The sequence below is a fragment of the Camponotus vicinus genome, unplaced genomic scaffold, assembly GCF_025532165.1.
Source record: "Camponotus vicinus isolate PSW18456_S1 unplaced genomic scaffold, iyCamVici1.0 SCAF_6, whole genome shotgun sequence".
NCBI lineage: Eukaryota > Metazoa > Arthropoda > Insecta > Hymenoptera > Formicidae > Camponotus > Camponotus vicinus.
Genome location: NW_028141978.1, coordinates 18673145 through 18699250, shown reverse-complemented (window position 1 = coordinate 18699250; position 26106 = coordinate 18673145). Strand labels below are relative to the sequence as shown.

General features: G+C 29.7%; 4 protein-coding genes across 4 annotated transcripts; all 4 read left to right on the top strand.

Annotated features, from left to right (window-relative positions):
- The first annotated feature begins 324 nt into the window (after window positions 1-324).
- Window positions 325-4659, top strand: LOC145973795 (uncharacterized). The gene is made up of 5 exons (XM_083103367.1): window positions 325-1885; window positions 2144-2305; window positions 2441-2557; window positions 2918-3334; window positions 3545-4659. The coding sequence occupies exons 1-5, from the start codon at window positions 325-327 to the stop codon at window positions 4657-4659; spliced, it is 3372 nt and encodes a 1123-aa protein (XP_082959493.1).
- Window positions 4660-12609: 7950 nt separating this feature from the next.
- Window positions 12610-14491, top strand: LOC145973794 (uncharacterized). Its single transcript, XM_083103366.1, has 3 exons — window positions 12610-12660; window positions 12848-13051; window positions 13309-14491. The coding sequence occupies exons 1-3, from the start codon at window positions 12610-12612 to the stop codon at window positions 14389-14391; spliced, it is 1338 nt and encodes a 445-aa protein (XP_082959492.1). The 3' UTR covers window positions 14392-14491.
- A 3768-nt stretch (window positions 14492-18259) lies between these two features.
- On the top strand, window positions 18260-19936 carry LOC145973109 (uncharacterized). Its single transcript, XM_083102302.1, has 5 exons — window positions 18260-18551; window positions 18628-19020; window positions 19143-19344; window positions 19446-19617; window positions 19694-19936. The coding sequence occupies exons 1-3, from the start codon at window positions 18296-18298 to the stop codon at window positions 19187-19189; spliced, it is 696 nt and encodes a 231-aa protein (XP_082958428.1). The 5' UTR covers window positions 18260-18295; the 3' UTR covers window positions 19190-19344; window positions 19446-19617; window positions 19694-19936.
- Window positions 19937-19978: 42 nt separating this feature from the next.
- Window positions 19979-22517, top strand: LOC145973793 (uncharacterized). Its single transcript, XM_083103365.1, has 6 exons — window positions 19979-20049; window positions 20394-20604; window positions 20696-21014; window positions 21576-21767; window positions 21882-21890; window positions 22006-22517. The coding sequence occupies exons 1-6, from the start codon at window positions 19979-19981 to the stop codon at window positions 22515-22517; spliced, it is 1314 nt and encodes a 437-aa protein (XP_082959491.1).
- Window positions 22518-26106: the final 3589 nt, after the last annotated feature.

The following is a 26106-nucleotide window of genomic DNA, read 5'->3' as shown; positions in this document are numbered from 1 at the left end:
TGATGATGATGATGATGATGATGATGATGATGATAACAATGATAATGATGATAATGATAACAATAATGATGATAATGATAATTATAATAATAATAAATGCTTATGATAGTAAAAATAACTATTAAAGATAATTATTAAATAATATTATTCAAAAAAATAAATTAATTTATAATAATTAATTTAAATAATTATTTTATAATTAATAATAAAAATTAATTTGATTAGTTTTATTAAATTATTAATTGTATTTAATTAAAATAATTATAATATATATAGTGCATATTTTTAAACATTTTAAAATTTACATATTTATATTTTAATAAAATGCCAAGGCGTAAAATAGAACGGAATTTAGAGGAAAAAGAAAAATTAAAACAACAACGTCGTGAAAAAAAAGCTGAAAATCAACGTCAACGTCGACAAGCTATGAGAATAACAAATGTTGATAATAGTTTACAAAACAAAATTAACCAAGGATATAATATTATTGATCTTGCAAGTGTTAGTGAAGTACATGATAATCACGTAACAACACATGTGACTTCATTACAAAAACGTGTAGAATATCAATCTCAATATCGATTACGGAAAAAAAGACAACCTCAATTAAATATAAATAATATAACATCGATGGATAATATAGTAGAATATTATATTGGTCCTATGGATGTGAATTGTATTCATTGTAATGCAAAACATTTCGCTCCTGAAAAGACATCTAATAAAGGAAATTCATTTCATGATTGTTGTAATCATGGTTCAGTATATTTGCAACCAATGCCTGATTTTCCTGAATTTATTCGAACATTATTTGATGGCAGTCATATAAAATCAAACAATTTCTTTCAACATATTCGCAGTTATAATAGCTCATTTTCGTTTGCATCATTTAATGCTAACTTGATTAATTTTCAAAATTGGCGATCTGGTCCATATTGTTTTAAAATACAAGGACAGATTTATTATCAAATTAATACAGCATTGTATGCTACACAAAATGAGAGTCCAACTTATGGTCAGCTTTTTATTGTTGATTCAAATGAAGCAATAAATTATCGTCTTAATCAAAATTCAAATTTAGATTGTGAAATCGTTCAAAATCTTGAATATATAATGCGGGACTGTAATGTGTTTGCTCATTCTTATCAAATGATGGGTGAAGAATTAAAAAATCAACAATTAGAAATGGAATCTGGTGAAAAATTACCGGAATTACAATTATTATTTACTTTAAAACCAGGTATGGATCGACGTCGATATAATGCTCAAAGAACTAATGAAGTTGCTGCTGTTTTTTATACGACTGCTGATGGAGAAATTCCAGATTCATATGTTATAATACGTAATAAAAATACTAAAACTTTGCAAAAAGTTAGTATTATGGATCCCAAAGTTGAACCATGGATATATCCATTGTTTTATCCATTTGGTACTCAAGGATGGCATCGTCATTTAACAAAATTAAATAGTAATAGACGAATAACCAGGGGACAATATATTAAATATCGCATGGCCATTCGTGATGAATTTAATGTTGTTTTATTAGGTCGTCGTCTATTTCAACAGTGGCTCGTTGATAATTATGTAAAAATTGAAAAAGATAGAATTGATTATTGCAAAACTCATCAAAAAGAATTACGTACTGAAACATATCAAAGTTTAAAAGATTACATACAAACTATGGCGAATAACTTAAGTGGACTTATTGGAAAAATGATTATACTTCCTTTTACGTTTATTGGGTCACCACGTAACATGTTACAACATTATCAAGATGCAATGGCAATTGTTAGTAAATTTGGTAAACCAGATCTTTTTATTACCATGACTTGTAATCCAAAATGGCGTGAAATTGAGGAAAATCTCTTGCCTGGTCAACAAGCTTGTGATAGGCCTGACATTTGTGCTCGTGTTTTTAACATTAAAAAAGATTATTTAATTGATTTGATTGTGAAACAAAAATTTTTTGGTGAAGTAGCAGCGTTTGTATATGTTATTGAATTTAAAAAACGCGGATTACCACATATTCATATATTAATTACATTAAAATATAATTTTAAAATAACAACACCACAAATTGTTGATAAATATATTTCTGCTGAAATTCCTGATCCCTATGAGAATCCAATTTTACATAATATAGTCATGAGACATATGATTCATGGACCTTGTGGCGATTGGTGTTTGGTAGATGGGCAGTGTTCGAAACATTATCCAAAACCTTATCTCAAAGAAACTAGAATGGATGAAGATGCTTATCCTTATTATCGTCGACGAAATAATGGTAAATGTTTTGAACGTCCTGGTAAATATATAGTTGATAATCGTTATGTTGTTCCATATTGTCCTACTTTATCAGTTATATTTAATTGTCATATTAATGTTGAAGTAGTTTCAAGTATTAAATCAGTTAAATATTTGTATAAATATATTTATAAAGGACATGATGCTGCTGCTATAACTATTGAACCAACAACACAAAACGTAATTATTGATCATGATGAGATATATAATTATATTGAAGCTCGTTATGTTGGACCTGTGGAAGCCACCTGGCGTATTTTTAGTAAAAAATTACAGGATAAAAGTCATGCTATAATACGTTTGCCAGTCCACCTTCCTAATGAACAAAATATTATAATTGAAAATGAATCTACTGAAGACGCAATGCTTACTGCTTTAAATCAAGTTACTATGTTAATAGACTATTTTTCATTGAACTCACGTGATGAAGAAGCAAGACAATATTTATATGTAGAAATTCCACGTTATTATACATTTAAAAAAGAAAAAATTAATGGTAAAAATGTATCATGTTGGGTCAAACGCAAAAGTCATTTTAATTGTGTAGGACGAATGTATTCTGTTAGTCCAACACAAACAGAATTATTTCATTTACGATTATTATTACTTACAGTAAAGGGCGCTACAAGTTTTAATGATTTAAGAACTGTAAATGGACAATTTTATCAATCATTTTCAGAGACATGTTTAGCTTTAGGTCTAATCGAAGATGATGATGAATGGAAACAAGCTATGAATGAAGCTGTTGAATGGATGATGCCACGACAACTTCGTAGATTATTTGTTCGTATATTATTACACTGTCAGCCATTACAGCCAGAACAGTTATGGGAAAGTTTTAAAATAGCAATGTCAGAAGATTACATCCGACATTTTGGTATGTTACAAGGACAAAATAAAGCATATGAACAAATAAATAGTATACTTCGTGCTGAAGGTAAAAGTCTTGCCGATTTTCCACAAATGGAACAGTTAACAGAAAATAGTACAGAGGAAGATTACGTGACACTTGAAGAAGCTATGGAAATAGGTACCGAACAATACAAACAATTAAATGAGAAACAAAAAGAAATAGTCGATCTTATATTAAATAGATTAGATAGTGATACTAATAATAATTATTGTTTTTATATCGATGGTCCGGGTGGATCAGGGAAAATATTTATATATACAACTATTTATTATTTAGCTAAAATTAAAAATAAACGCGTATGTACAATGGCTTTTACGGGCATTGCAGCGACGTTATTACCTGCTGGAAGAACGATTCATAAAACGTTTGGATTACCAGTTCCATTATTTGCTGATTCATCATCTGCTATTAAAATCCAATCAAAAGAAGCTCAATATTTAAAAGAAACGGATATTTATATTTGGGATGAAGCACCAATGGCCCCACAATATGCTTTAGAGATTATGGATCGTACCTTGCGTGATATTATGAATAATGATTTACCTTTTGGTGGAAAAATTGTTATATTGGGTGGTGATTTTAGACAACTTCTCCCTATTAAAGTACGTGGCACTCGAAGTGAAATTGTGAATCTTTCTATCAAATTTAGTCCTATTTGGAAACATTTTGTAAATTATTCTTTGATACAAAATATGCGAGTTCTTCCAGAAGAAATTGAATTTGCAAAATTTTTATTAGATATGGAAGATGGTATATTAAATGATTCCAATGATAATATACAAATTCCTGAATGTTGCATAGCACCTATTAATGTTGATATTGTAGAAGATATATATGGTGATTTAATACGAAAAAAGGAATTTGATAAAATAACTAAATGTGCTATACTTTCTGCAAGAAATATTGATGTAGATGAAATCAATAAAAAAGTTGTAGAATTATTAGATATAACTGGTGAACGAATTTATACGAGTATAGATAGTACTGTAAATTGTGGTGACAATGATATTGGAGAAGCTTTGTTACCACACACAGAATATCTAAATAGTTTATCTCCATCATCTCTTCCTCCTCATGAATTACGATTAAGACCAAATTGTATTATTATGTTGATCAGAAATCTTAGTATTAATGAAGGTCTTTGTAATGGTACTAGATTAATGATTATAGAACTTACTGATCATTTATTGAAGTGTAAAATTTTAACAGGTGATAAAACAGGAGATATTGTTTTTCTAAATCGCATAACATTATATTGTGAAAACGTTTATCCTTTTACTTTTTCAAGAAGACAATTTCCTGTAAAATTAGCTTTTGCTATGACAATTAATAAATCACAAGGACAGACGTTTGATAGAGTAGGTCTTGATCTTCGCAAAGATATTTTTAATCATGGGCAACTTTATGTTCTTTCTCACGAGTTCGTTCTTGGCAAGCATTAAAAGTTTTTCTAGGTAATCAAAGAGATAATGCTTGTGTCAAAAATTATGTGTATAAAGAATTATATTTCTAAACTTTAAAATATTAATTTATATGTATAGACAATTTTAGATATTTTAGATATTTTCATTTTTTATTTGATTTGATTTATAAAAATATGTAATAAAAATATAGAAATATATAATAGAAAGATGCAAAATTTCTCTATTTTAAATTAAATTAATAATAAAATTTCAAATAAAAAAAGATTCATAAAAGATATAAATTTATAAGCATTTTTTCTCATAAAAGTTTAAAGTTCTTAGTAACAATTTATAAATGTATGAAAAACGTAATTTTTTAAAAAGAATATTATTTTTAGTTAAATGATACAACGTAATTCTAATTGATATTTAACAAATAAAATTAAAAAAAACAGAAATAATTTATAATCTTAAATATAATTATTTTTTTAAACATAATTAAAATTATATTTTTAGTGGTTTTAATTTAAAAAAATAAAAAATATATGAGAAATATATATATGTATATATATATACAGGGTGGCCCACGTAAAGTGTTACAAATTTATATTTCGGAAACGAAGCAATTTAGAGAAAAATGTTTCAGACAAAAGTTGTATGGTTTCAACGGAGACATAAGATGATGTCATTAGTTTGACCTTGAAGAGTCACCTAAAGGTCACATGAAGGTCACCTCCAACTTTTTAAATGGGACACCATATATGTTTTTACATATTCTTGTAGCTCATCTCGAGAGCTTTCCAAAACACTATAATTAAGTTAATTTTCATTAAGTACTTTCCGAGTTATGAGGCTTAAAATCATTTCTTAATTTTACATAAACCGTAAAATATCTTGTAAAATATTCATTTTTCGATTATCTTACCTTAATACTTTTATGTACAAAATAATGAGAAGAATCAATTGGTATAAAGAAAACACATAAAAAAGAAAAAAAAACAACAATTATGTGTTTTCTTTACACCAATTGATTCTTCTCATTATTTTGTACATAAAAGTATTAAGGTAAGATAATCGAAAAATGAATATTTTACAAGATATTTTACGGTTTATGTAAAATTAAGAAATGATTTTAAGCCTCATAACTCGGAAAGTACTTAATGAAAATTAACTTAATTATAGTGATTTGGAAAGCTCTCGAGATGAGCTACAAGAATATGTAAAAGCATATAGGATGTCCCATTTAAAAAGTTGGAGGTGACCTGCACGTGACCTTTAGGTGACTCTTCAAGGTCAAACTAATGACATCATCTTATGTCCCCCTTGAAACCATACAACTTTTGTCTGAAATATTTTTCTCTAAATTGCTTCGTTTCCGAAATACAAATTTGTAACACTTTACGTGGGCCACCCTGTATATACAGGGTGACCCATTTTAACTTAGGCAGCCAAATAACTCGAAAAATAAGCAAGATAGAGAAAAATGTTTTAGACAAAAGTTGTATGGTTTCGAGGGGGCCATAAGATGATATCATTGGTTTGACCTTGAAGAGTCATTTGAAGGTCACGTGAAGGTCACTTCAATTTTTTTAAATGGAATACCCTATATATTTTTGTACATTCTTGTAGCTTATTTCGAGAGCTTTCCAAAACACTATAATTAAGTACCTTTCCGTTAAGTACTTTTTGAGTTATGATGCTTGAAATAATTTCTTAATTTTACATAAACCGTAAAATATCTTGTAAAATATTCATTTTTCGATTATCTTACCTTAATACTTTTATGTACAAAATAATGAGAGGAATCAATTGGTGTAAAGAAAACACATAGTTGTTTTTAAGAAAAAATATGGAATTGTTAATTGCAAATTACATATTTTTTCTTCGAAACAACTATGTGTTTTCTTTACACCAATTGATTCCTCTCATTATTTTGTACATAAAACTATTAAGGTAAGGTAATCGAAAAATGAATATTTTACAAGATATTTTACGGTTTATGTAAAATTAAGAAATTATTTCAAGCCTCATAACTCAAAAAGTACTTAACGAAAATGTACTTAATTATAGTGTTTTGGAAAGCTCTCGAGATGAGCTACAAGAATGTACAAAAATATATAGGATGTTCCATTTAAAAAAATTGAAGTGACCTTCACGTGACCTTCAAATGACTCTTCAAGGTCAAACCAATGATACCATCTTATGGCCCCCTCGAAACCATACAACTTTTGTCTAAAACATTTTTCTCTATCTTGCTTATTTTTCGAGTTATTTGGCTGCCTAAGTTAAAATGGGTCACCCTGTATATATTATATATATTCCATGTTCGCGAATCCTAGCACACCCAGTATACTAATATAAATAATAAGAAATATTGTGACATAGATGTTGACAAAAGGAAATTGTATATTGTAATAACAAAAACAACTACATAAAATAATATAATACATTCAATATAATATAATAATTTTCAATAATTTAATCATTGATCAAATATAAAGTTTTCCTTGATTACTAATTCTGTATTTCTATAAATACATAAAAAAGGAACGCGAATTTATCTTTGCTAGATGAAGAAAAGGAATACCTATATGTATATATATATATGTGTGTGTGTGTGTGTGTGTGTGTGTATATACACACACACATATATATATATATATATAATATTTAAAATTAAAACTATATGAATATATATGTGTGTGTGTAAAATATATATATATATAATATTAAAAATTAAAAATATATGAATAAATATATAGGGGAGACTGGGGACAAAAGTAATAGTGTCATGAAAGTAATAAGCCTACTACTAACCTACACAATATATTGAATAATTTGTACTATACAGTTAAACACATACGCCCTAATGCTCTTCCTTTTCAGCTAATTGTTGTAGAACGATCGCTCCAGTTGCACATGCAGGAGTGAAATTAGTGTATTTGCATTATTCACGTAAATATTTCTTGTTTTAGTTTTTTTGTATCTATGCCTAATTAAAGTGTATATATTGATATAATTATTTGCCGGTGCATTCTTCTAAAATATATTCTTAAGTATTTATAGATGATTTGGATAAGTCTTGCATCATATTTGGGTTATAATGCTTTTATTCTAAAAAATGTGTCCGAAGACAAAAATAACACGACACTCTGTGGACGAAAGTAACATGTTTCGATGCTTAGAGTGTAAGGACTGGTCCCATAATAACTGTACCAAAGGCGATTCTTATTACGTATGCCATAATTGTGAATCGGAATAGATACCAATCTTTTTTGTATTAGTAGTTATCATACAATTATTACACTATTACTTAGAATTAAACTATTATTTAGACTTAAAAAAGCACAAAACTGATGTGATATTAAATATAATTATTTTATAATATTATTTATAATTATTTTGCTTAACGAAGATTATTTCTTTTAAGTTTTTCAAAGATGATAAAAATAAATATTTATTTTATTTTTTATTTTAATATAATACAAGTTTATAATAAAAATTATAATAAAAGTTATCTTGTTTAATAAAAGATTATAATAAAAGTTGCCTTAAATTGAAAAAAAGTCATATTTATTATATTTTCGCGAAAATAAGAACTGGTACTTTTATCCCCAGACTATGTTACTTTCGTCCCAGACCCCAGGATAAAAGTAACAATCAACGTACTTGCGAAAAGCTATAGTAGCTCTTTAAATATCTATCATTTGAGATTGAAACATAAGTATAATAATAGAATAATAAATAGTTTTTTAATATATAATCTTTTTTATTATATCTCTGTCGATAATTAATAGCTGACCTGTAATACAAAAAATGTTACTTTTGTTCCCGGTCTCCCCTATATATATTTTTTTTTCTGAAGCAATTTGGAACTGAGATTTGTATTTGTTTATATTTATGTACATAAAATAAATGGCGCGCGCGTAGCGCGCGCTTGTATTGTTCTAGTATTTATATTAAAAACTGTTACAACTGTTGTATTTTGTCGACAAGTTCAATAAAATATATATATATATATATATATATATATATATATATATATTATATATATTTCAACATATTATAATTCATACCTGAACATTTTGACAGATGCAGTTAAGTTTGCATTTGCTTAGTATAATTGTGCTTGACTGTAAATTAGAGAGCAGGTTCTGAGCTTCCTTTTGAGCGAGCGATATATCTACATTAAAATAAATATAATTTATAAATGAATAAAATAAAATTTTATAAATATATAATATGTAACATAATAAATGTATCAAATATTATATTTTTAGTGTAGAGTTAGTAGTACTTTTGTAGTATGTAACTTCTTCCTTTAATTTTTTATTTTCCATTCTTAAAATTTCTAAATTTATCTGTAATTGCGATTTGCTTTTTTTTATAACATAATCTTCCTTAGATGTTACACTTTCAATACTGTCACTGCTGGAAAAATTTTCTAACTGAAATTACAGATTTGTTTGATAAATACAAACATATTTTTAAAAACTTATATGATATAATTTATTATATTTTTCAAATTTAAAGAATACCTCATCATCATATTTTCTTTTTTTATTTATTTTTAGTACTTCAGTCAAAATTTTGTTATTTCTTTTTTGGGCTTCCGCTTTTCTAAGTATTTGTTTTTCATTTTTATTTGACTAAAAATAAACAAAGTTTGTATATAAATTAAGACAAATTATACATAAGATGATGCAAGAAAAAATAATCAGAAAATAATTTAATTTTAGCAAAAACATGTTTGATGTATTAAGTTATTTTTTTGTCACGTTAAAATATAAATAATAATCAAACCTTTTTAATAGATTTATTGTCTGCCCTACTGCTTCCAGGTACAGTGTATTCTTCATCATCAAATGATTTTTTCATTATCATGTGTCTATTCTCCTTTGTTGTGCAGAGGACATTATTTTTTTGTAATGAATCTAATTCTGAACTCATATTTGTCCAGTCTAATACGAAAAATATTATGATTGTCATTAATAATGTGTTATTTAAAAAGTTTATACGACTCGATTATTCAACTCCCAGCAAACACCAAGTCATATAACTGTTACTTGGTGTTTGCTAAGACTGTTTGTTTCAGCTTTAATACTTATATATGTTTATATACATATATATATATATATATATATATATATATGTATGTATGTATAATCTATATGATCGTTTTAGACTACATGGTTTATTAAAATTCTTTATTATTTTTATACATATAATCACTCACTACCAAATCCAAGGATCTTTACTGCGTGAACCTCCCAGTGCTCGTCTGTCAAACCTTTTAAAATATTTCTCATTTTCCGAGCTGGATGGATGTTGCATTTTGGCCAGACTATTTGCACTACTTTTTTATTTTCTATAATATTATTTAATTCCTCTTCAGTTTCATTTAACCAACACGTATACCCTATAGCTAATGCCTCCTCTTCATTCAAAAATTCAACTAATACGCACGACTTATTATCAACTAAAAGTCTCTTTGCCATTGTTTCTCTTATATAATTAAAAAAATGTTAATATCAAAGTGTTAATAATAAAAAAACTTCACTTATTCATTTTTCTTAGCAAAATTAATTTTTTATATTGCACTATGGATTGCAAGGTCGGTTGAGGTTATGATTGATGATTGCGGATTGGCCGAATCAGCCGGCAAACTACTTTGCTCTGATTGGTTAATAACAACGCACATGCCCAAAAACACGTAACCAGTAACTAGTAACCAGAAAATCATTGCTCGAAGCTTCGGAAATAAATTCGGATTTTCTTTGTTCCCAATTTTGGGTTTAGTAAATCAAAGTGGTCGCTTAAATCACAAATATTTATTTTTTCTTTCTTGTCGAACTATTTGCTCAGTCATTGCGTGAGTTGCTCGCATCGAGTCGATTAATTGAAATTATATACAACGTGTTTTCGTCGACAATTACTGTATTTTCTCATGTACTATCGCGTTCCCAATTAATACGTGTGTATATATCTTCTATCGCCTATCCAGTGAGAAATACAGATCGAAAATACGTTTAGAGTCTATTTTAGACGTCTATACAGACATCTTATCATCATATAGACATCTAATAATCATTTTTCTGAACTATTATTTCTTACTGTGTAATCATTTCAGTTTCATTTTATTTGAAATAACAGTGCTAATAAAAATATGAGTAGACGTGGCTCATCTTATTTTCAATATTTAAGAGATACATCTATATCTATACCATATACAACTGCTATAGATCGTTATCGTCAACTACAGGTATGTAAAAAAAAATTATATTCTATTTTACTATTCTTTTAAAACTTTATTATAATTTTAATTATAAAGCATCTTTTTAAAAGAAGAAAAATTAAAATTTTATATTGATTGATAGTTTATTGTTGCCCCTTGGGGATTACAAGGCGCTTTTACAAGGAGCGTTCCCGAACCTTTAACAAAATTATATCATTTCTCCCCACCGACCTGGCCATTTTGCGACCATTACAGACTACCATACCCTCACCCACCCTACGCATCCTCCCCCTCCTTGCCCTCCCCCCCTCGTCCCCCCTATCACCCGCCTGGCTTCAGACCCTCCTTCTCCCGCCTTTGTTCCCTTCTTGTGGTTGACTGCATCCTCTGCACCTCTCCCTCTTCTCTCTTTTCTCCTGTCCCTTGTTTCCTCCGTCCGGCCTCTCTTCCTCCCTCGTACTTTTCCTTTCGCTCTTATCCTCTCCTTCCTTATCCTTCCAGCATCAGAAATGACTGCACAGACTAGACCATACCAAATTAAAACAGAAACAAATAACAAAGGCTATCAACTCCTCCCCTCGCCACCCTCCCTTTCCACCCTTTCCCTTCCGCCTTCCCTCCTATCCCTCCCTACCCTTCTTCTTCCACCCCTATCCCTTCTCCCTATCCCTACTCATCCCCCCTTCCTCCTCCTACCCTTCCCTTTCTCCATTTCCTACCTTCCTCACCCTCTTTCCCTTCCCCCCCTTCTTACTACTCATCGCTTTCATCCTCTGTTTCCTCCATCTCCTCATGCCACCTATCTTTCTCCACATCCCACCCCCAAGCCTTCCCATCTACCCATATCCTTCTATTTGTGACTACCACCACCCTCCCCCTCGCCCTTTCTGTCCTTGCCCTCTCCACCAGCTTCCACCTTACCCTCCTCTCCTCCAACGTCAGGTCCTCGTCTACCCCCACCCCCCAATTCCTCCTTATCTCCCATCCCCTTTCTAGCAACTCCTTCTTCTCTTCCATCCTCCTCATCCTCACAATTAATACTACACCTACGTTCCCCCTCCTCTCACTAACCTCCCCAATTTCCACCCTTCTCCCCAACTCCTCCATCATGATCCCTTCTATCACCCTCTTCCTTTCCTCCGCGCTGCCTCCCTCTACCCCTCTCCACACCACATTCCTCCTTCTTTCTCTCCTCTTCTCCTTTTCTCCTTCTCTCATTCTTTCCCTCCTCTCCAACTCCCTTCTCTCTCTCTCCTTTCTCACCCTCTCCCTCCTCTCCTCAAACTTTCTCCACACTTCCCCTCCTGTTATCCCCCTGCCCTCCTCTCCTAAATCCTCTCCTTTCCTCTATCCTTCTCCCCCCTCATCCTTCCTCTTCTTCCTTCTTTCCTCCCGTTCCTCTTCCACCATCCTCCACCACTCCTCTTCCCTTTCCTCATCTTCTATACTCTCTTCTCCTCCACTCTCCCTTTCCCTCTCTACCCCCTGTCCCTTCTTTTCCCTACCTACCTCTTCCCCCCGCCTCCCTTCTTTCCCCTCTTCCTCCTTCACCTTCTTCTTCTCCTCCACCACCTCTACTCCACTGTCGTCCACTCTACCACTCCGCCTGCCCCTCCTCTCCTCATCCATCTCCCCCCTTAAAATTTTATATTGATTGAAGTGTTTTTATATTTTTTTGTCTTTTCTTTTAGCAGGAAATAAATAATAGAAACAATGAAATTTATAATGAAGAGCAACAAAATGAACAATTAAACATGGAAATAGATGATGAATTTCATCAAAATAACAATCTGCATGATAGAGAGGTATTGTATATCATATAACATTTCGTGTATACTTATTTCATGTATACTTAAATATATTATCTTGATTTGTGTCGTTCTGCATTATCAATTATTATGTATATTAAACTTATATATAAAATGATATAAAATATAGTTTTATAAGTAGCACATTAATTTGCATTTTTAATCTTATCTTTTTCATATATAGATTTTAAATCAAAATATATTTGAAGATGAATTCGACATGCATGATAATGCTGAAATGATTGAAGATAATTTATTCTATGATGACACTACTGAAAGTGAAGAAAATGAAAATAATGAAGAAGATAATGAGCAAATAAATATTGAATTACACGATATTCCTAATAATGTATATATTCAAAATGATCGTGAAGATCGAAGAAATGAAGTGAGTTTAATTACACCAATTATTTACTCATCGATTATATGCACTAATTACACTAATGTAATTTGATTTACGTTCTTTGAAACTGGAGCATACATTTTTAACAAAATTTTTTTTAATAAATTTTTTCTAAATTTAATTATATTTGGAAATAATAAATGTAATCGTGTATAATTAAGTGGAAACATACTCTAATTAAAAAAAGTTTCAATTTTCCATCGATTTCTAATTTAACTGCAGTATTTATGTATATTTTTTAGGAAAGGGTGTCTATTTATCCAGGAGCTTCACTTACTAAAGAAGAAAGTAATCTTCTTATAATGAGTTTTATGATCCGACATAATTTATCAGATGTTGCATTAGAAGATCTTTTGGAACTTATTAATTGTCATCTTCCAAGAACATTAAATGATTCAAAGTATAAATTTCTGAAAGCGTTTCCTAATATTGCAGATATAAAAACATTTTACTATCCAGACTGCTTGAGCCTATTAAATTTTCGAATTTCTCAATACGTAACATGTACGTCTTGTCAGAAAATATTTCTTCAGAATTCTTTAAAACGTAATGGACATTTTTTTTTACATATACCTTTAAAGGATCAATTGAGAAATTTATTATCTGGACCACTATTTAATGAATTGCAAAGAGATTGCCAGGAAGATATGCTCTCTGATGTAACGAATGGCAAAGTACATAAAAAATTGAGAAAAAAAGGAATCATAGCCAATTATGATATATCTCTTCAATGGAATGCTGACGGTGTGCAGACTTTTAAATCATCAAAAGTATCAATGTGTCCATTACAAGTATCAATTAATGAATTAAATTATCGCCTAAGAAAAGAAAACATTCTTCTTGCTGGTATATGGGCTGCTACAGAAAAACCTGTTCTAAATATGTTTTTAAAGCCGTTTATTGACGAACTAATAGATCTGCATACTAATGGATTGGAATGCTTGCCACCTAATTTTATTGAATCAATTATTATCAAAGTACATACGATTCTCGCTCCTGTAGACTCCGTGGAGAGGTGTGCATTGCAAAATATGCACCAATTCAATGGTAGATATGGCTGCTCATTGTGTTTAAATCCAGGAGAACATGTTCCCGTAGGAAATGGTTATACATGCGTATACAGAGGAGAAGAAAGTGTAAAAAGAACGGAAAATCAGCATAGGAGAGATGCTATAAAAGCAGAAACAGAAAATACGGTTGTCAACGGAGTTAAGGGTGTTTCTTTATTAATGCTTTTACCTGTTTTTAATATAATTAGATCTTTCCCTCCAGAGTATATGCATTGCGTTTTACTTGGAGTAGTAAAACTATTTCTGTCAAATTAGATTGATCCAAAAAACTGCAAGAAGCCGTGGTACCTTGGAACATCGCAAATCCTTGATAATAGATTATCAGAAATATTACCACCATGTGAAATAACACGTACGCCACAATCTGTGAGTAATATAAGTCAATGGAAAGCTTCAGAATTCAAGCATTTTTTAATTCATTATTCTATGCCTTGCCTAAAAGATTTGCTTCCTTTAACTTTTTACAAACATTGGTCTTTACTCGTATATGTTATTAATGTATTTGATAGTGAAAAAATTGAATCTGAAGCTTTTGAAAAAGCTAAAAGAGCAATAAACAAATTTGTGAAAAACACTGAAGTATTATATGGTATGGAATTAATGAAATTTAATGTACATTTATTGCTGCATATACCAAATTCCGTTAAAGATTTTGGAGCTTTGTGGGCATGGTCTGCTTTTCCTTATGAAAATTATAATTCTGTTTTAAGAAATATGTTACATAGTTCTCAAATAATTTTGCAACAAATTTGCAAATCATACTTAAGATTTCAAACAATTAAATACATAGATACTTTTTCTAAAGCAAATTGTAATATAGAAAGCAAAAATCTGTATTTGAAGATGTTACAAAATTATAGAAATAGAACTGGACATAGGACAATTGATAACAATCATTTAATTATATTTGGAAATGCCAAGGTTGTGTCCTTAAATCTTGTTGAAAAATTATCGATTCAAGCGCTTATAACAGAAAATATTCAAGACGACGCTGTCTGTTATGAAAAATTTATTTTTAATGACGTGTTATATCATGCAAGTACATACGAAAAATTGTATAAACGAAATAATAGTATTGTCGAGACAACATTTGGATTTATGAAAATCATGGGAATTATTTGTGTGATAACATTGAATGAACTAAAGAAAAAATATATAATTGTTGGAAAATCGTTTGAAGTATTAAATGACGTTTTGTATACGTATAATTATATTTCATCTTCTAGCTACTCCTATTCAGTTAGAGAAACTAATAATACTATGACTTGTTTACCACAAGATATTCGTTCAAAATGTATTCTTCTACCATGTAATGATAAATTTTATATAACGAAATTGGCAAATAAAATGGAAACTGATTAATGTGTAACTGCAATGATAACATAAGGAATGTTATGTTATTAATTTATGTATTAATAGTCATACATATAAAAAATATAAATAAATTTATATGTATATATGTGTAAATAAATACAAATGTAAATTATAAATTGTACCTATTATTTTTAATATACCTCAAAGCACATTATTTTTCATATCGTTAAATATCATTCAAATATGATGAAATATTTTCGCATATTTTCAAATTTTTCTATTTGTACAAATAATTATTGTGGATTCTTGTAATCAACATATAAAATAACAGTTAAAAAAACATTAATTGCTTGAAAAAAATATTATATATATATATATATATATATATATATATATATATATCATTTACAATATATATTTTTAATTTAAGAACAAATTTTGTATCAATACTCTTTAATTTACATTAACTTTAAAACTTTAATGTAATCATCTTTAGGACTAAAATGTTAAAGAACATTTATACACTCAACTATATTTCAATTTTAATACTTTACTATGGATATTAATACTCAAGTATGACTCTTGAGAGTATAATCATCCATCTTGAGCATATTCTGAAAGCATTTCTGAATTTAACGTTTAAACTCATTTAGTGAATGTTACATCCAAGTATTGAGAGTAAACTCTCTTTTACATACTCAGTGTTTATACTCAAACTTGAGTGTAAACACTCAGTGGGTGTACACACTAACTTTTGAGTATGAACGCTCAATTGTTAAGTGTAAATACTCAATCTTCGGTGTATAAACTCAATATTTGAGTGTATACTCCGAATTTTGAGAGTATATTCGCAATATTGAGTGTAAATACTCAATATTTTAGTGTTTTTTCCGTAAGGGCTGCTATCATGTATAAATAAATCTGCACATGAAACTGGAGTTATAGAGTTACAAATTAATTGTGATGGTTTGTCATTATCGAAATCCAGTTTACGCCACATCTGGCCTATTTTGTGTAAAGTGCATTCTGATTTAGCCTTCTACGAACCATTTGTTGTTGGTTTATACTTTGGATCCACTAAACCGAAAACAGCTAATAATTACTTAAAAAAATTTATTCTAGAAATGAACGAATTACTTGAAAATGGCCTAAATATTGGTGATAAGCATTTCACAATTAGCATAAAATGTTTCATATGTGATACACCAGCTCGAGCATTTCTAAAAGGCACACAAGGACATGTTGGGTTTCATGCTTGTGAACGCTGTAATGTCATTGGCAGAAAAGTGAGAATGACAATTTATCCTCTAATGGAAGGTGAGCCACGTACTGACTTCATTCAGAAATTTTGATGATCCGGATCATCACAATAGTCCTTCGCCACTGTTATTCATCGTTCCTCCCATCAACATGATCAGCGTCTTCATTCTTGACTTTATGCACTTGGGATTTTTGGGGGCAATGAGTAAATTACTAAATTATTGGTTTCTGAGTGATGCAAAAACCAGGCAGAGCCAAATAGCAAAATCAGAGATATCAAGAAGACTGGAACAACTGCGAGCGCAGATACTAAGTGATTTTCAACGCAAAATTAGGACTCTTGCAGAATTTACGAAATACAAAGCAACCGAATTGAAATTTTTTGCACTTTACGTGGGTCCAATCATATTGAAAGATATTTTAAATAAACAGATGTATCGACATTTCTTATTATTTCATGTTGCATCGCGACTTTTATGGAGTAAGAAAACTGCTCGACGAAGTACAGTAATCGCTAAGCTGTACCTCAGACTTTTTTGTGCATCATTCATCTCGATTTATGAAGAGCAGTCTGCCACGTTAAATACACACAATTTAATTCATGTGGCCGATGATGTTTCCAATATGGGGTGTAGTTTAAGCGAGATAACCGCGTTTCCATTTGAAAATATGTTAGGCAAAATTAAAAGACAATTACGATCACCTCATCATACAATAGCTCAACTGTGTCGTCGTCTGCATGAAGAGGCAGCAATATCACAACAAGTAAAGCTTATTCCCGAGATAAAAATAAGAAAAGAGAACCATTTAGAAATTAAAAAAATGCAATATAAAGGGACTTCACTAACCACAAAGGCTCCAGATAACATGGTTCTATTGAAGAATAATACTATTCTCGAAATCAAAAAAATTTGGCGTACAGAACAATTAATCCAATTAGAAGGAACGGTTTGGGATAAACGCAATAATTTAATCTACAATTATCCAGTTTCGTCGGATGAGATGCATATGTGGGAACTTCGAAATTGTGAATCAGATCGTCGTATGACCATATTGCTTAGCGACATAAAAAATAAAATGATTAAATTAATATTAAATTTTTCTATACAATCAGAAATGCGTATTTTTGTTATTTCTTTGTTACATGAGTAAATATTATGGTCATAATATTGTTCATCGAATAAATATTAGGAATAAAAATATGCATTTATAAATAAAGAATTAATTTTTTCTACATTTTTAATTTTACTTTTCTTGATTTTTGATTATTATTTATAGTTTTGAACAAATAATCTAATGACAAACTTCGCGATAGACAATGAAAAAAGTCTTCAAAAGTTAATAATATGCCCTTTTTAAGGTAGGAGCATTCTAGTAATTCTGAAACTGTGAATACTTTGACACTTTACTTTGTGACTTATTTTACTTTACTTTGTTTTACTTTGTGAATTATTTATAACAGAATAACTTTTGAACGGTAAGTGTTACATAGCAATAAAATTAAAATTTCAGTGTTATTTGTACTAGTAAAAACTGAAAGAAACTGATTTTAATTAATAACATTTTCCCAAAAAATATTTCAGATATGGCAGATGAAAGTCAGGAAACTAAAATCGATGTCCTCGACTATCAATTAGTTGAATTTATATCAAGAGGCAGAAAACCACCTATGAAAGCGATTGATATTGTTCCTCAATCTTGGATTGCCAAAGGAAAGAAAAAAGTGACGTGTCGATTCCCTCCAGGCCCGGATTACAGCGGACTTCACGAAATGGTTAAAAATCTTGTGAACTACGAAGAAAGCTGGTCAACATTTAATGTGCACATAAGAGGTCAAGCGTGTATGTATAGAAACGTCTTTTGTATTTTGAGTTAAAGTGAGACAGCAATTAATTTGTGACCGGTTTTTAATTCTAGCAAGTTATAAAAAGGCAATAAAGTATCTGAAAAAATTGGAAACCAATCCATATGCTTTTGCAACCGACACTGACGAGGATGGTGCTTTGAAATCTGCTCGAATCGCTCAAGCTCTTTTAATGAAGCAGTTAAAAGAAGCAGAAAATAATATAAAGGCAAATCTAGTTAATCGGGACTCATCGATGGATCTAGATTTGTCACCTCAGCCAGGAACTTCACGAGAATCAGATCCAGGAGCTTTCGATTTTGAAACAAATATTATGGAAGCTGATGTGATTTTCGACGGGGTTATTGACGACACAGGGATATTGCAAAAAACGCCTGCAGAATCGTCCATTTCATGTCGACAAAAACCGAAACCCAGTGAGCAGAAAGTGTTCACATTTAAGACTGGTAAGAATATCTATCAATTATGTCTTTTTTCTTGAAGAATTTTCTTGTTGTTATATCTTATTATCTCTGGGCAAAAAAAAAATCTTATCTATGTATCAGAATTTGATATTTTGTTGGAAAAGGTAATCTCCATAGAAGAAGAATGCAAGCAAACTTCATCAAGAGTTGAACAAATATTTCAAATGCTGCATTCGAAACAATCTTTACTGTCAGCAGAAATAGCATTGCCAGAAAAATACGATGTGACACTCCTCTTGAAACTCCCTTGGATCTTATGAATTTTGAAAAAAATTAAGGGAAAATGAAAATTGCAGGAACGACATGGTATTTCTTACTACAATACTTATTATACATAACGTATTATTTTTATATATATATATAATTGGTAATAACTATATAATAATATTTATGCGTTAAATTTTCAGATGGTGTCCATGAAGATGTTGGTCGACAAGGAGAAATTAACAAAAAGTGCTTTGTACATTTAAAAAAAATTTCTGTCTAGAAACACAGCAACGCAGTACACGGCAACGAAGAAGATGGAGAATAAATACGTCATGAAAATGAACACTCCTACGTTTTTTAATTGCCTCAAAGGTAAGTGAAGTTGTGTGGTTCAATTTAATTAACGTCATATGTGAAAAAATCTGAGAGAATACAAATTTCTTTACAGAAGTCTTAAGCTCAACACACAAAAAAACAGAGGCAGAGGTGATATCTGCAATAGGCACCGTCTTAACAAATTCTAAGGATTGGGACCAACATCGTACACGGAGAACAAAAAATAATACAAGTCATCATGAAGAAGACATTGCAAATGAAGAAGTTGCCTAATTATTACTTTTATTAATTTCAAAATTTATATTAATAAATAATTATAATTATTTTATAAAAAAAATAGCAATAAAAAATATTAAACCGATGAAAAGTAATTATTATTGAAAAACCCCAGAACAAGATGGTAAGAATAGCCGGACCCATTCCCATTAAAAAAGCCTGGCCTGAGCTCAGGACACCATCATGGGGCAGGTTCGTTTAACTAGACAGCCACTAGGTTATTTCTGCGTAACAGAATCACCTCGTACCTTTGCCATTTTGCTAGCTCATCACTAGCTAACAATCTAGCAAAGAAAGCTAGGGACTAGGTTGTGCCGAGATACGATTTCTACCTGGGTAGCAGCGTTTGTATATGTTATTGAATTTCAAAAACGTGGTTTGCCACATGTTCATGTGTTAATTACTTTAAAATATAATTTTAAAATAATAACTCCAGAAATTGTTGATAAATACATTTCTGCTGAAATTCCTGATCCATATAAGAATCGTATTTTACATGATATAGTTATGAGACATATGATTCATGGACCTTGTAGCGATTGGTGTTTGGTAGATGGACGTTGTTCGAAACATTATCCGAAACCTTTTCTCGAAGAAACTAGAATGGATGAAGATGCTTATCCTTATTATCGTCGACGAAATAATGGAAGACATTTTGAACGTCCTGGATATGTAGTTGATAATCGTTATGTTGTTCCATATTGTTCTACTTTATCAATTATATTTAATAGTCATATAAATGTTGAAGTAGTTTCAAGTATTAAATCAGTTAAATATCTATATAAATATATTTATAAAGGACATGATGTTGCTGCTATAACTATTGAACCAATAACAGAAAGTATTGTTATTGATCATGATGAGATACATAATTACATCGAAGCTCGTTATGTTGGATCTGTTGAAGCTAGCTGGTATTCTTGGTAAAAAACTACAAGATAAAAGTCACGCTATAATACGTTTACCAGTTCATCTTCCTAATGAGCAAAATATTATAATTGAAAGTGAAAATATTGACGATGCAATGACTTCTGCTTTAGATCAAGTTACTATGTTAATAGATTATTTTTCATTAAACTTACGCGATGAAGAAGCAAAACAGTATTTGTATATAGAAATTCCAAGTTATTATACATTTAAAAAAGAGAAAGTTAATGGTAAAAATGTATCACGTTGGGTCAAACGCAAAAGTCATTATAATTGTATAGGACGAATGTATTCCATTAGTCCAACACAAATAAAATTATTTCATTTACGATTATTGTTACTCACAGTAAAAGGGGCCACAAGTTTTAACGATTTAAGAACTGTAAATGGAGAATTTTGTCAATCATTTTCAGCGGCATGTCCCATACAGCACAGAAGCTTGCATCAACATTGCTGCAATGTTACAACATTGCTCACTGCCGTGTAATGTTGCAAAAATAATGTAGAGACATTATTTTGTAATATTACTTTGGCAATGTTGCAGCAACATAATTTTAACATAGCGAAAATGTATAATATGTGTTTCTTTACTTGCCGCTACGCGGCGACACCAAATTTAACTAACTCGTATTCGAATTCATCTAGAATGGATATAAGGTCTACAAAGGACTAATGTAGTAATTATATTTCTTGTCTTGTGTCAGTTTAATTTCTGATAAACTGACTTAGTTTATTTAATATTCTGAATCCTAATGAGAGATCTAGATTATTAAACAAATAATTTGTTGTAGACCTTATATCCATTCTAGATGAATTCGAATACGTTACAAGGACGTTACAAGGACAAAATAAAGCATATGTACAAATTAATAGTATGCTTCGTGCTGAAGGTAAAAGTCTTGCTGATTTTCCACAAATGGAACAGTTAATAGAAAATGACGAAGAAGAGGATTGCATGACATTTGAAGAAGCTATGGAAATAGGTACCAAACAATATAAACAATTAAATAATAAGCAGAAAGAGATCGTCGATCTTATATTAAATGAATTAGAAAATAATATTATCTCTAATAATTGTTTTTATATTGATGGTCCAGGTGGATCAGGTAAAACATATATATACATAACTATCTATTATTTAGCTAGAATTAAAAATAAACGTGTATGTACAATGGCATTTACAGGTATTGCAGCTACATTATTACCTTTTGGAAAAAACAGTCCATAAGATATTTGGATTACCAGTTCCATTATTTGCTGATTCAGCATCAACTATTAAAATCCAATCAAAAAAAGCTCAATATTTAAAAGAAATTGATATTTTTATTTGGGATGAAGCACCAATGGCACCACGATATGCTTTAGAAATAATGGACCCAACATTGCGTGATATTATGAATAATGATATTCCTTTCGGTGGAAAAATTGTTTTATTAGGTGGTGATTTTAGACAACTTTTGCCTATTAAAGTACATGCTACTCGAAGTGAAATTGTAAATCTTTCTATTAAGTTTAGTTCTCTTTGGAAACATTTCGTAAAATTCTCTTTAATACAAAATATGAGAGTTCTTCCAGAAGAAATTGAATTTGTAAAGTTTTTATTGAATGTTGGAGATGGTACATTAAATGATCTTAATGATAATATGCAAATTCCTGAATGTTGTATAGCATCTATTAATGCTGATATTGTGGAAGATTATATGGTGATTAATAAGAAAAAAAGAGTTTGTTAAAATGTCTAAATGTGCCATACTTTCTGCAAGAAATGTTGATGTAGATGAAATTAATAAGAAAGTTGTGGAATTATTAGATATAAATAATGAACGAATTTATACAAGTGTAGATACTGTCGTAAATAATGAGAATGGTGACATGAGTGAAGCATTGTTACCAGAATATTTAAATAGTTTATCTCCATCGTCTCTTCCTCCTCATGAATTGCGTTTAAGACCAAATTGTATTATTATGTTAATTAGAAATTTAAGTATCAATGAAGGTCTTTGTAATGGCACTAGATTAATGATTATGGAACTTACTGATCATTTATTGAAGTGTAAAATTTTAACAGGTGATAAAAGGACAGGAGATATTGTTTTTCTAAATCGCATAACATTATATTGTGAAAATGTATTTCCATTTACTTTTTCCAGGAGACAATTTCCAATAAAATTAGCTTTTGCCATGACGATTAATAAATCACAAGGACAGACGTTTCATAGAATTGGATTAGATCTTCGCAAAGATGTTTTTAATCGTGGACAACTTTATGTTGCTTTTTCGCGAGTTCGTTCTTGGCAAGCATTAAAAGTTTATCTTGGTAATCAACGAAATAACAAATTTGTTAAAAATTATGTATATAAAGAAATTTATATTTAATTTTTTGTTTTTTAAATGTGATAAAAAAACAATTTTGTTAAAGTAATAATAATAATAATAATTTGTTCAGGGAATATATAAAATTTTTTTACAAATATAAATTTTAATATTGGAAAATTTTATATTTTATTTACTAATAAAATGCAGTGTTTAACGGAAATAATTTAAAATATTTTTATTAATACAAAAATATTTAATATTTTTATTTTATATTATTTTATTTTATATTTTATATTTTATATTTTATTTTATATTTTATTTTATATTATTTTATAACAAAAATGACTATATAATAAGATAATTGATATAATAATTAACTTAATGTATCTTGCAAAAATAATATTAAGATACCATATATATCAATTGGTGTAAAGAAAACACATAATTGTTTCGAAAAAAAAAATGTAATTGTTAATTGCAAATTACATTTTTTTTTTTAAACAATTGTTTTTTCTACACCATTTGATTCCTCTCATTTTGTACATAAAAGTATTAAGGTAAGATAATCGAAAAATGAATATTTTACAAGATATTTTACGGTTTATGTAAAATTAAGAAATGATTTCAAGCCTCATAACTCGGAAAGTACTTAATGAAAAGTAACTTAATTATAGTGTTTTGGAAAGCTCTCGAGATGAGCTACAAGAATATGTAAAAGCATATAGGGTGTCCCATTTAAAAAGTTGGAGGTAACCTTCACGTGACCTTCAGGTGACTCTTCAAGATCAAACTAATGGCATCATCTTATGTCCCCCTTGAAACCAGACAACTTTTGTCTGAAACATTTTTGTCTTAAACTTATGGATTTTGAGATATTTCAGTGCGTAGATTAAAATGGCCTACCCTGTATATACAGGGTGGGGCATTTTAATCGCCAAAAGGCGGATATCTGGAAAACTAAGAGAGATACAGAAAAATGTTTCATACAAAAGTTATATGGTTTCAAGGAGGACATAAGATAGTGCCATTAGTTTGACCTTGAAGAGTCACCTGAAGGTCACGTAACGGTCACCTCCAACTTTTTAAATGGGACACCCTATATGCTTTTGCATATCCTTGTAGCTCATCTCGAGAGCTTCTCAATCCACTATAATTAAGTTAGTTTGCATTAAGTACTTTCCGAGTTATGAGGCTTGAAGTCATTTCTTAATTTTACATAAACCGTAAAATATCTTGTAAAATGTTCATTTTTCGATTATCTTACCTTAATACTTTTATGTACAAAATAATGAGAGGAATCAATTGGTGTAAAGAAAACACATAATTGTTTCGAAAGAAAAAATGTAATTGTTAATTGCAAATTACATATTTTTTTCTTAAAAACAACTATGTGTTTTCTTTACACCAATTGATTCCTCTCATTATTTTGTACATAAAAGTATTAAGGTAAGATAATCGAAAATTGAATATTTTACTAGATATTTTATGGTTTATATAAAATTAAGAAATTATTTCAAGCCTCGAATAAACTCGAAAATTGTGAATAACTCGAAAAGTACTGAATGAAGAAATACTTTATTATAGTGTTTTGGAAAGCTCTCGAGATAAGCTACAAGAATAAGTAATAAAAAATAGGGGTTTCCATTTAAAAAACGGAAGTTGACTTTCAAATGACCTTGAAAATGACCTTTAATGTCGAATCCAAGGTCACTATTAAATAGCCCCCTTTGTTCCCTACAACTTTTATCCGAATTGTTTTCCTTCAAACGTTGATCCTGAAAAGTTATGAGGGTGGAACTTTTAAAATTGGACACCCTGTATATATATAACGTCTATAAACTTACTTTATAAAATCTTACGATTTTCACTATTTTATTTTATATTTCCATTTTTGTCGTTACAAATACTTTTCCTATAATGATATTAGATTGTTAGTTTCGATAGGCTACTTTTATATTACAACACGATGTGGTTCTAACATGCATATTTTGCTATTTTATTTGTACTTATTACATGCAAATATAAACCATTTTGTTATAATTTAGAAATTTATTAGTTATGAAAGAAACAGTTTTAACAAATCACAAATAGTTGCGTTGACGAAATTTCTTTCTCTGTGTATTGGAGTATTGTATTTTATTTATTATACTGATTATATGAGTATAATAAATGTAACATGCGCACATGTATTCCATATCTTTTTGTATGATATCTTCTATTTTATAATATCCTCCAATTTATAACACAATTTTCTTTCTTTTTTTTATTTAATGATGATAAAATCATATTGTGCTCATTTCTTATATGCTCATACGTGAGATATAATTGAAGAATTAGAAAATACAAACAAGTTAAAATTTAATATTTAAGATGAGTAACAAATTCGTGGAAATACGATTTAAATATATTACCTTTATTCCCAGCTAGCAAAATGATACAAACTTTGCACAAAGTTTGCAGCAAACTCGAGCAGACCTTTGCAGCAAAATTGCGACAAGGTGTGTCCGCATTAAGCTTAGCTTTTGTTGGCAAGGCTGTTTGTGACAACAGCATGACGCAAAATTCACGCAAATAACAGAGCAAGCCTTGCCGTGCACGATGTAATAGCAAATTTGTGGCAAGAACAGGGCAATGTTTGCTTTGACACGATAATATGCAAAATTCACGCAAATAACAAAGCAAACCTTGCCGTGCACGATGTGATAGCAAATTTGTGGCAAAAACAGGGCAAGGTTTGCTCTGACACGATGAGACGTAAAATTCACGCAAATAACAAAGCAAACCTTGATGTGCATAGTATAATAGCAAATTATAGCAAGAACAGAGCAAAGGTTGTCGTAAGTGCGGATTGTAATTAATAATAAATGAAATGAGCTTATTAAAAGGATTTTAATTAATAGTATTATTAATTAAATTTTATATATAAATAGATAAAAATAATTACATTTTTTTTATATTTTATTATTAATATTAATAAAAAATATATAGAATTTTAATTATTTCTAT

Bases quoted from the DNA above. Each gene is read 5' to 3' on its own strand.
- LOC145973795 (XM_083103367.1), top strand. From the start codon at position 325: ATGCCAAGGCGTAAAATAGAACGGAATTTAGAGGAAAAAGAAAAATTA. The intron at 1,886-2,143 runs GTGATAGGCCTG...TACATAATATAG, and splicing joins CTTGCCTGGTCAACAAGCTT to TCATGAGACATATGATTCAT. The intron at 3,335-3,544 runs GTACCGAACAAT...CGGGCATTGCAG, and splicing joins TGAAGAAGCTATGGAAATAG to CGACGTTATTACCTGCTGGA.
- LOC145973794 (XM_083103366.1), top strand. From the start codon at position 12,610: ATGGAAATAGATGATGAATTTCATCAAAATAACAATCTGCATGATAGA. The intron at 12,661-12,847 runs GTATTGTATATC...TTTCATATATAG, and splicing joins ACAATCTGCATGATAGAGAG to ATTTTAAATCAAAATATATT. The intron at 13,052-13,308 runs GTGAGTTTAATT...TATATTTTTTAG, and splicing joins GTGAAGATCGAAGAAATGAA to GAAAGGGTGTCTATTTATCC.
- LOC145973109 (XM_083102302.1), top strand. From the start codon at position 18,296: ATGGCAGATGAAAGTCAGGAAACTAAAATCGATGTCCTCGACTATCAA. The intron at 18,552-18,627 runs GTATGTATAGAA...TTTTAATTCTAG, and splicing joins GCACATAAGAGGTCAAGCGT to CAAGTTATAAAAAGGCAATA. The intron at 19,021-19,142 runs GTAAGAATATCT...TTGTTGGAAAAG, and splicing joins AGTGTTCACATTTAAGACTG to GTAATCTCCATAGAAGAAGA.
- LOC145973793 (XM_083103365.1), top strand. From the start codon at position 19,979: ATGGTAAGAATAGCCGGACCCATTCCCATTAAAAAAGCCTGGCCTGAG. The intron at 20,050-20,393 runs GTTCGTTTAACT...TGGACCTTGTAG, and splicing joins AGGACACCATCATGGGGCAG to CGATTGGTGTTTGGTAGATG. The intron at 21,015-21,575 runs GTAAAAATGTAT...AATTTGTTGTAG, and splicing joins TAAAAAAGAGAAAGTTAATG to ACCTTATATCCATTCTAGAT.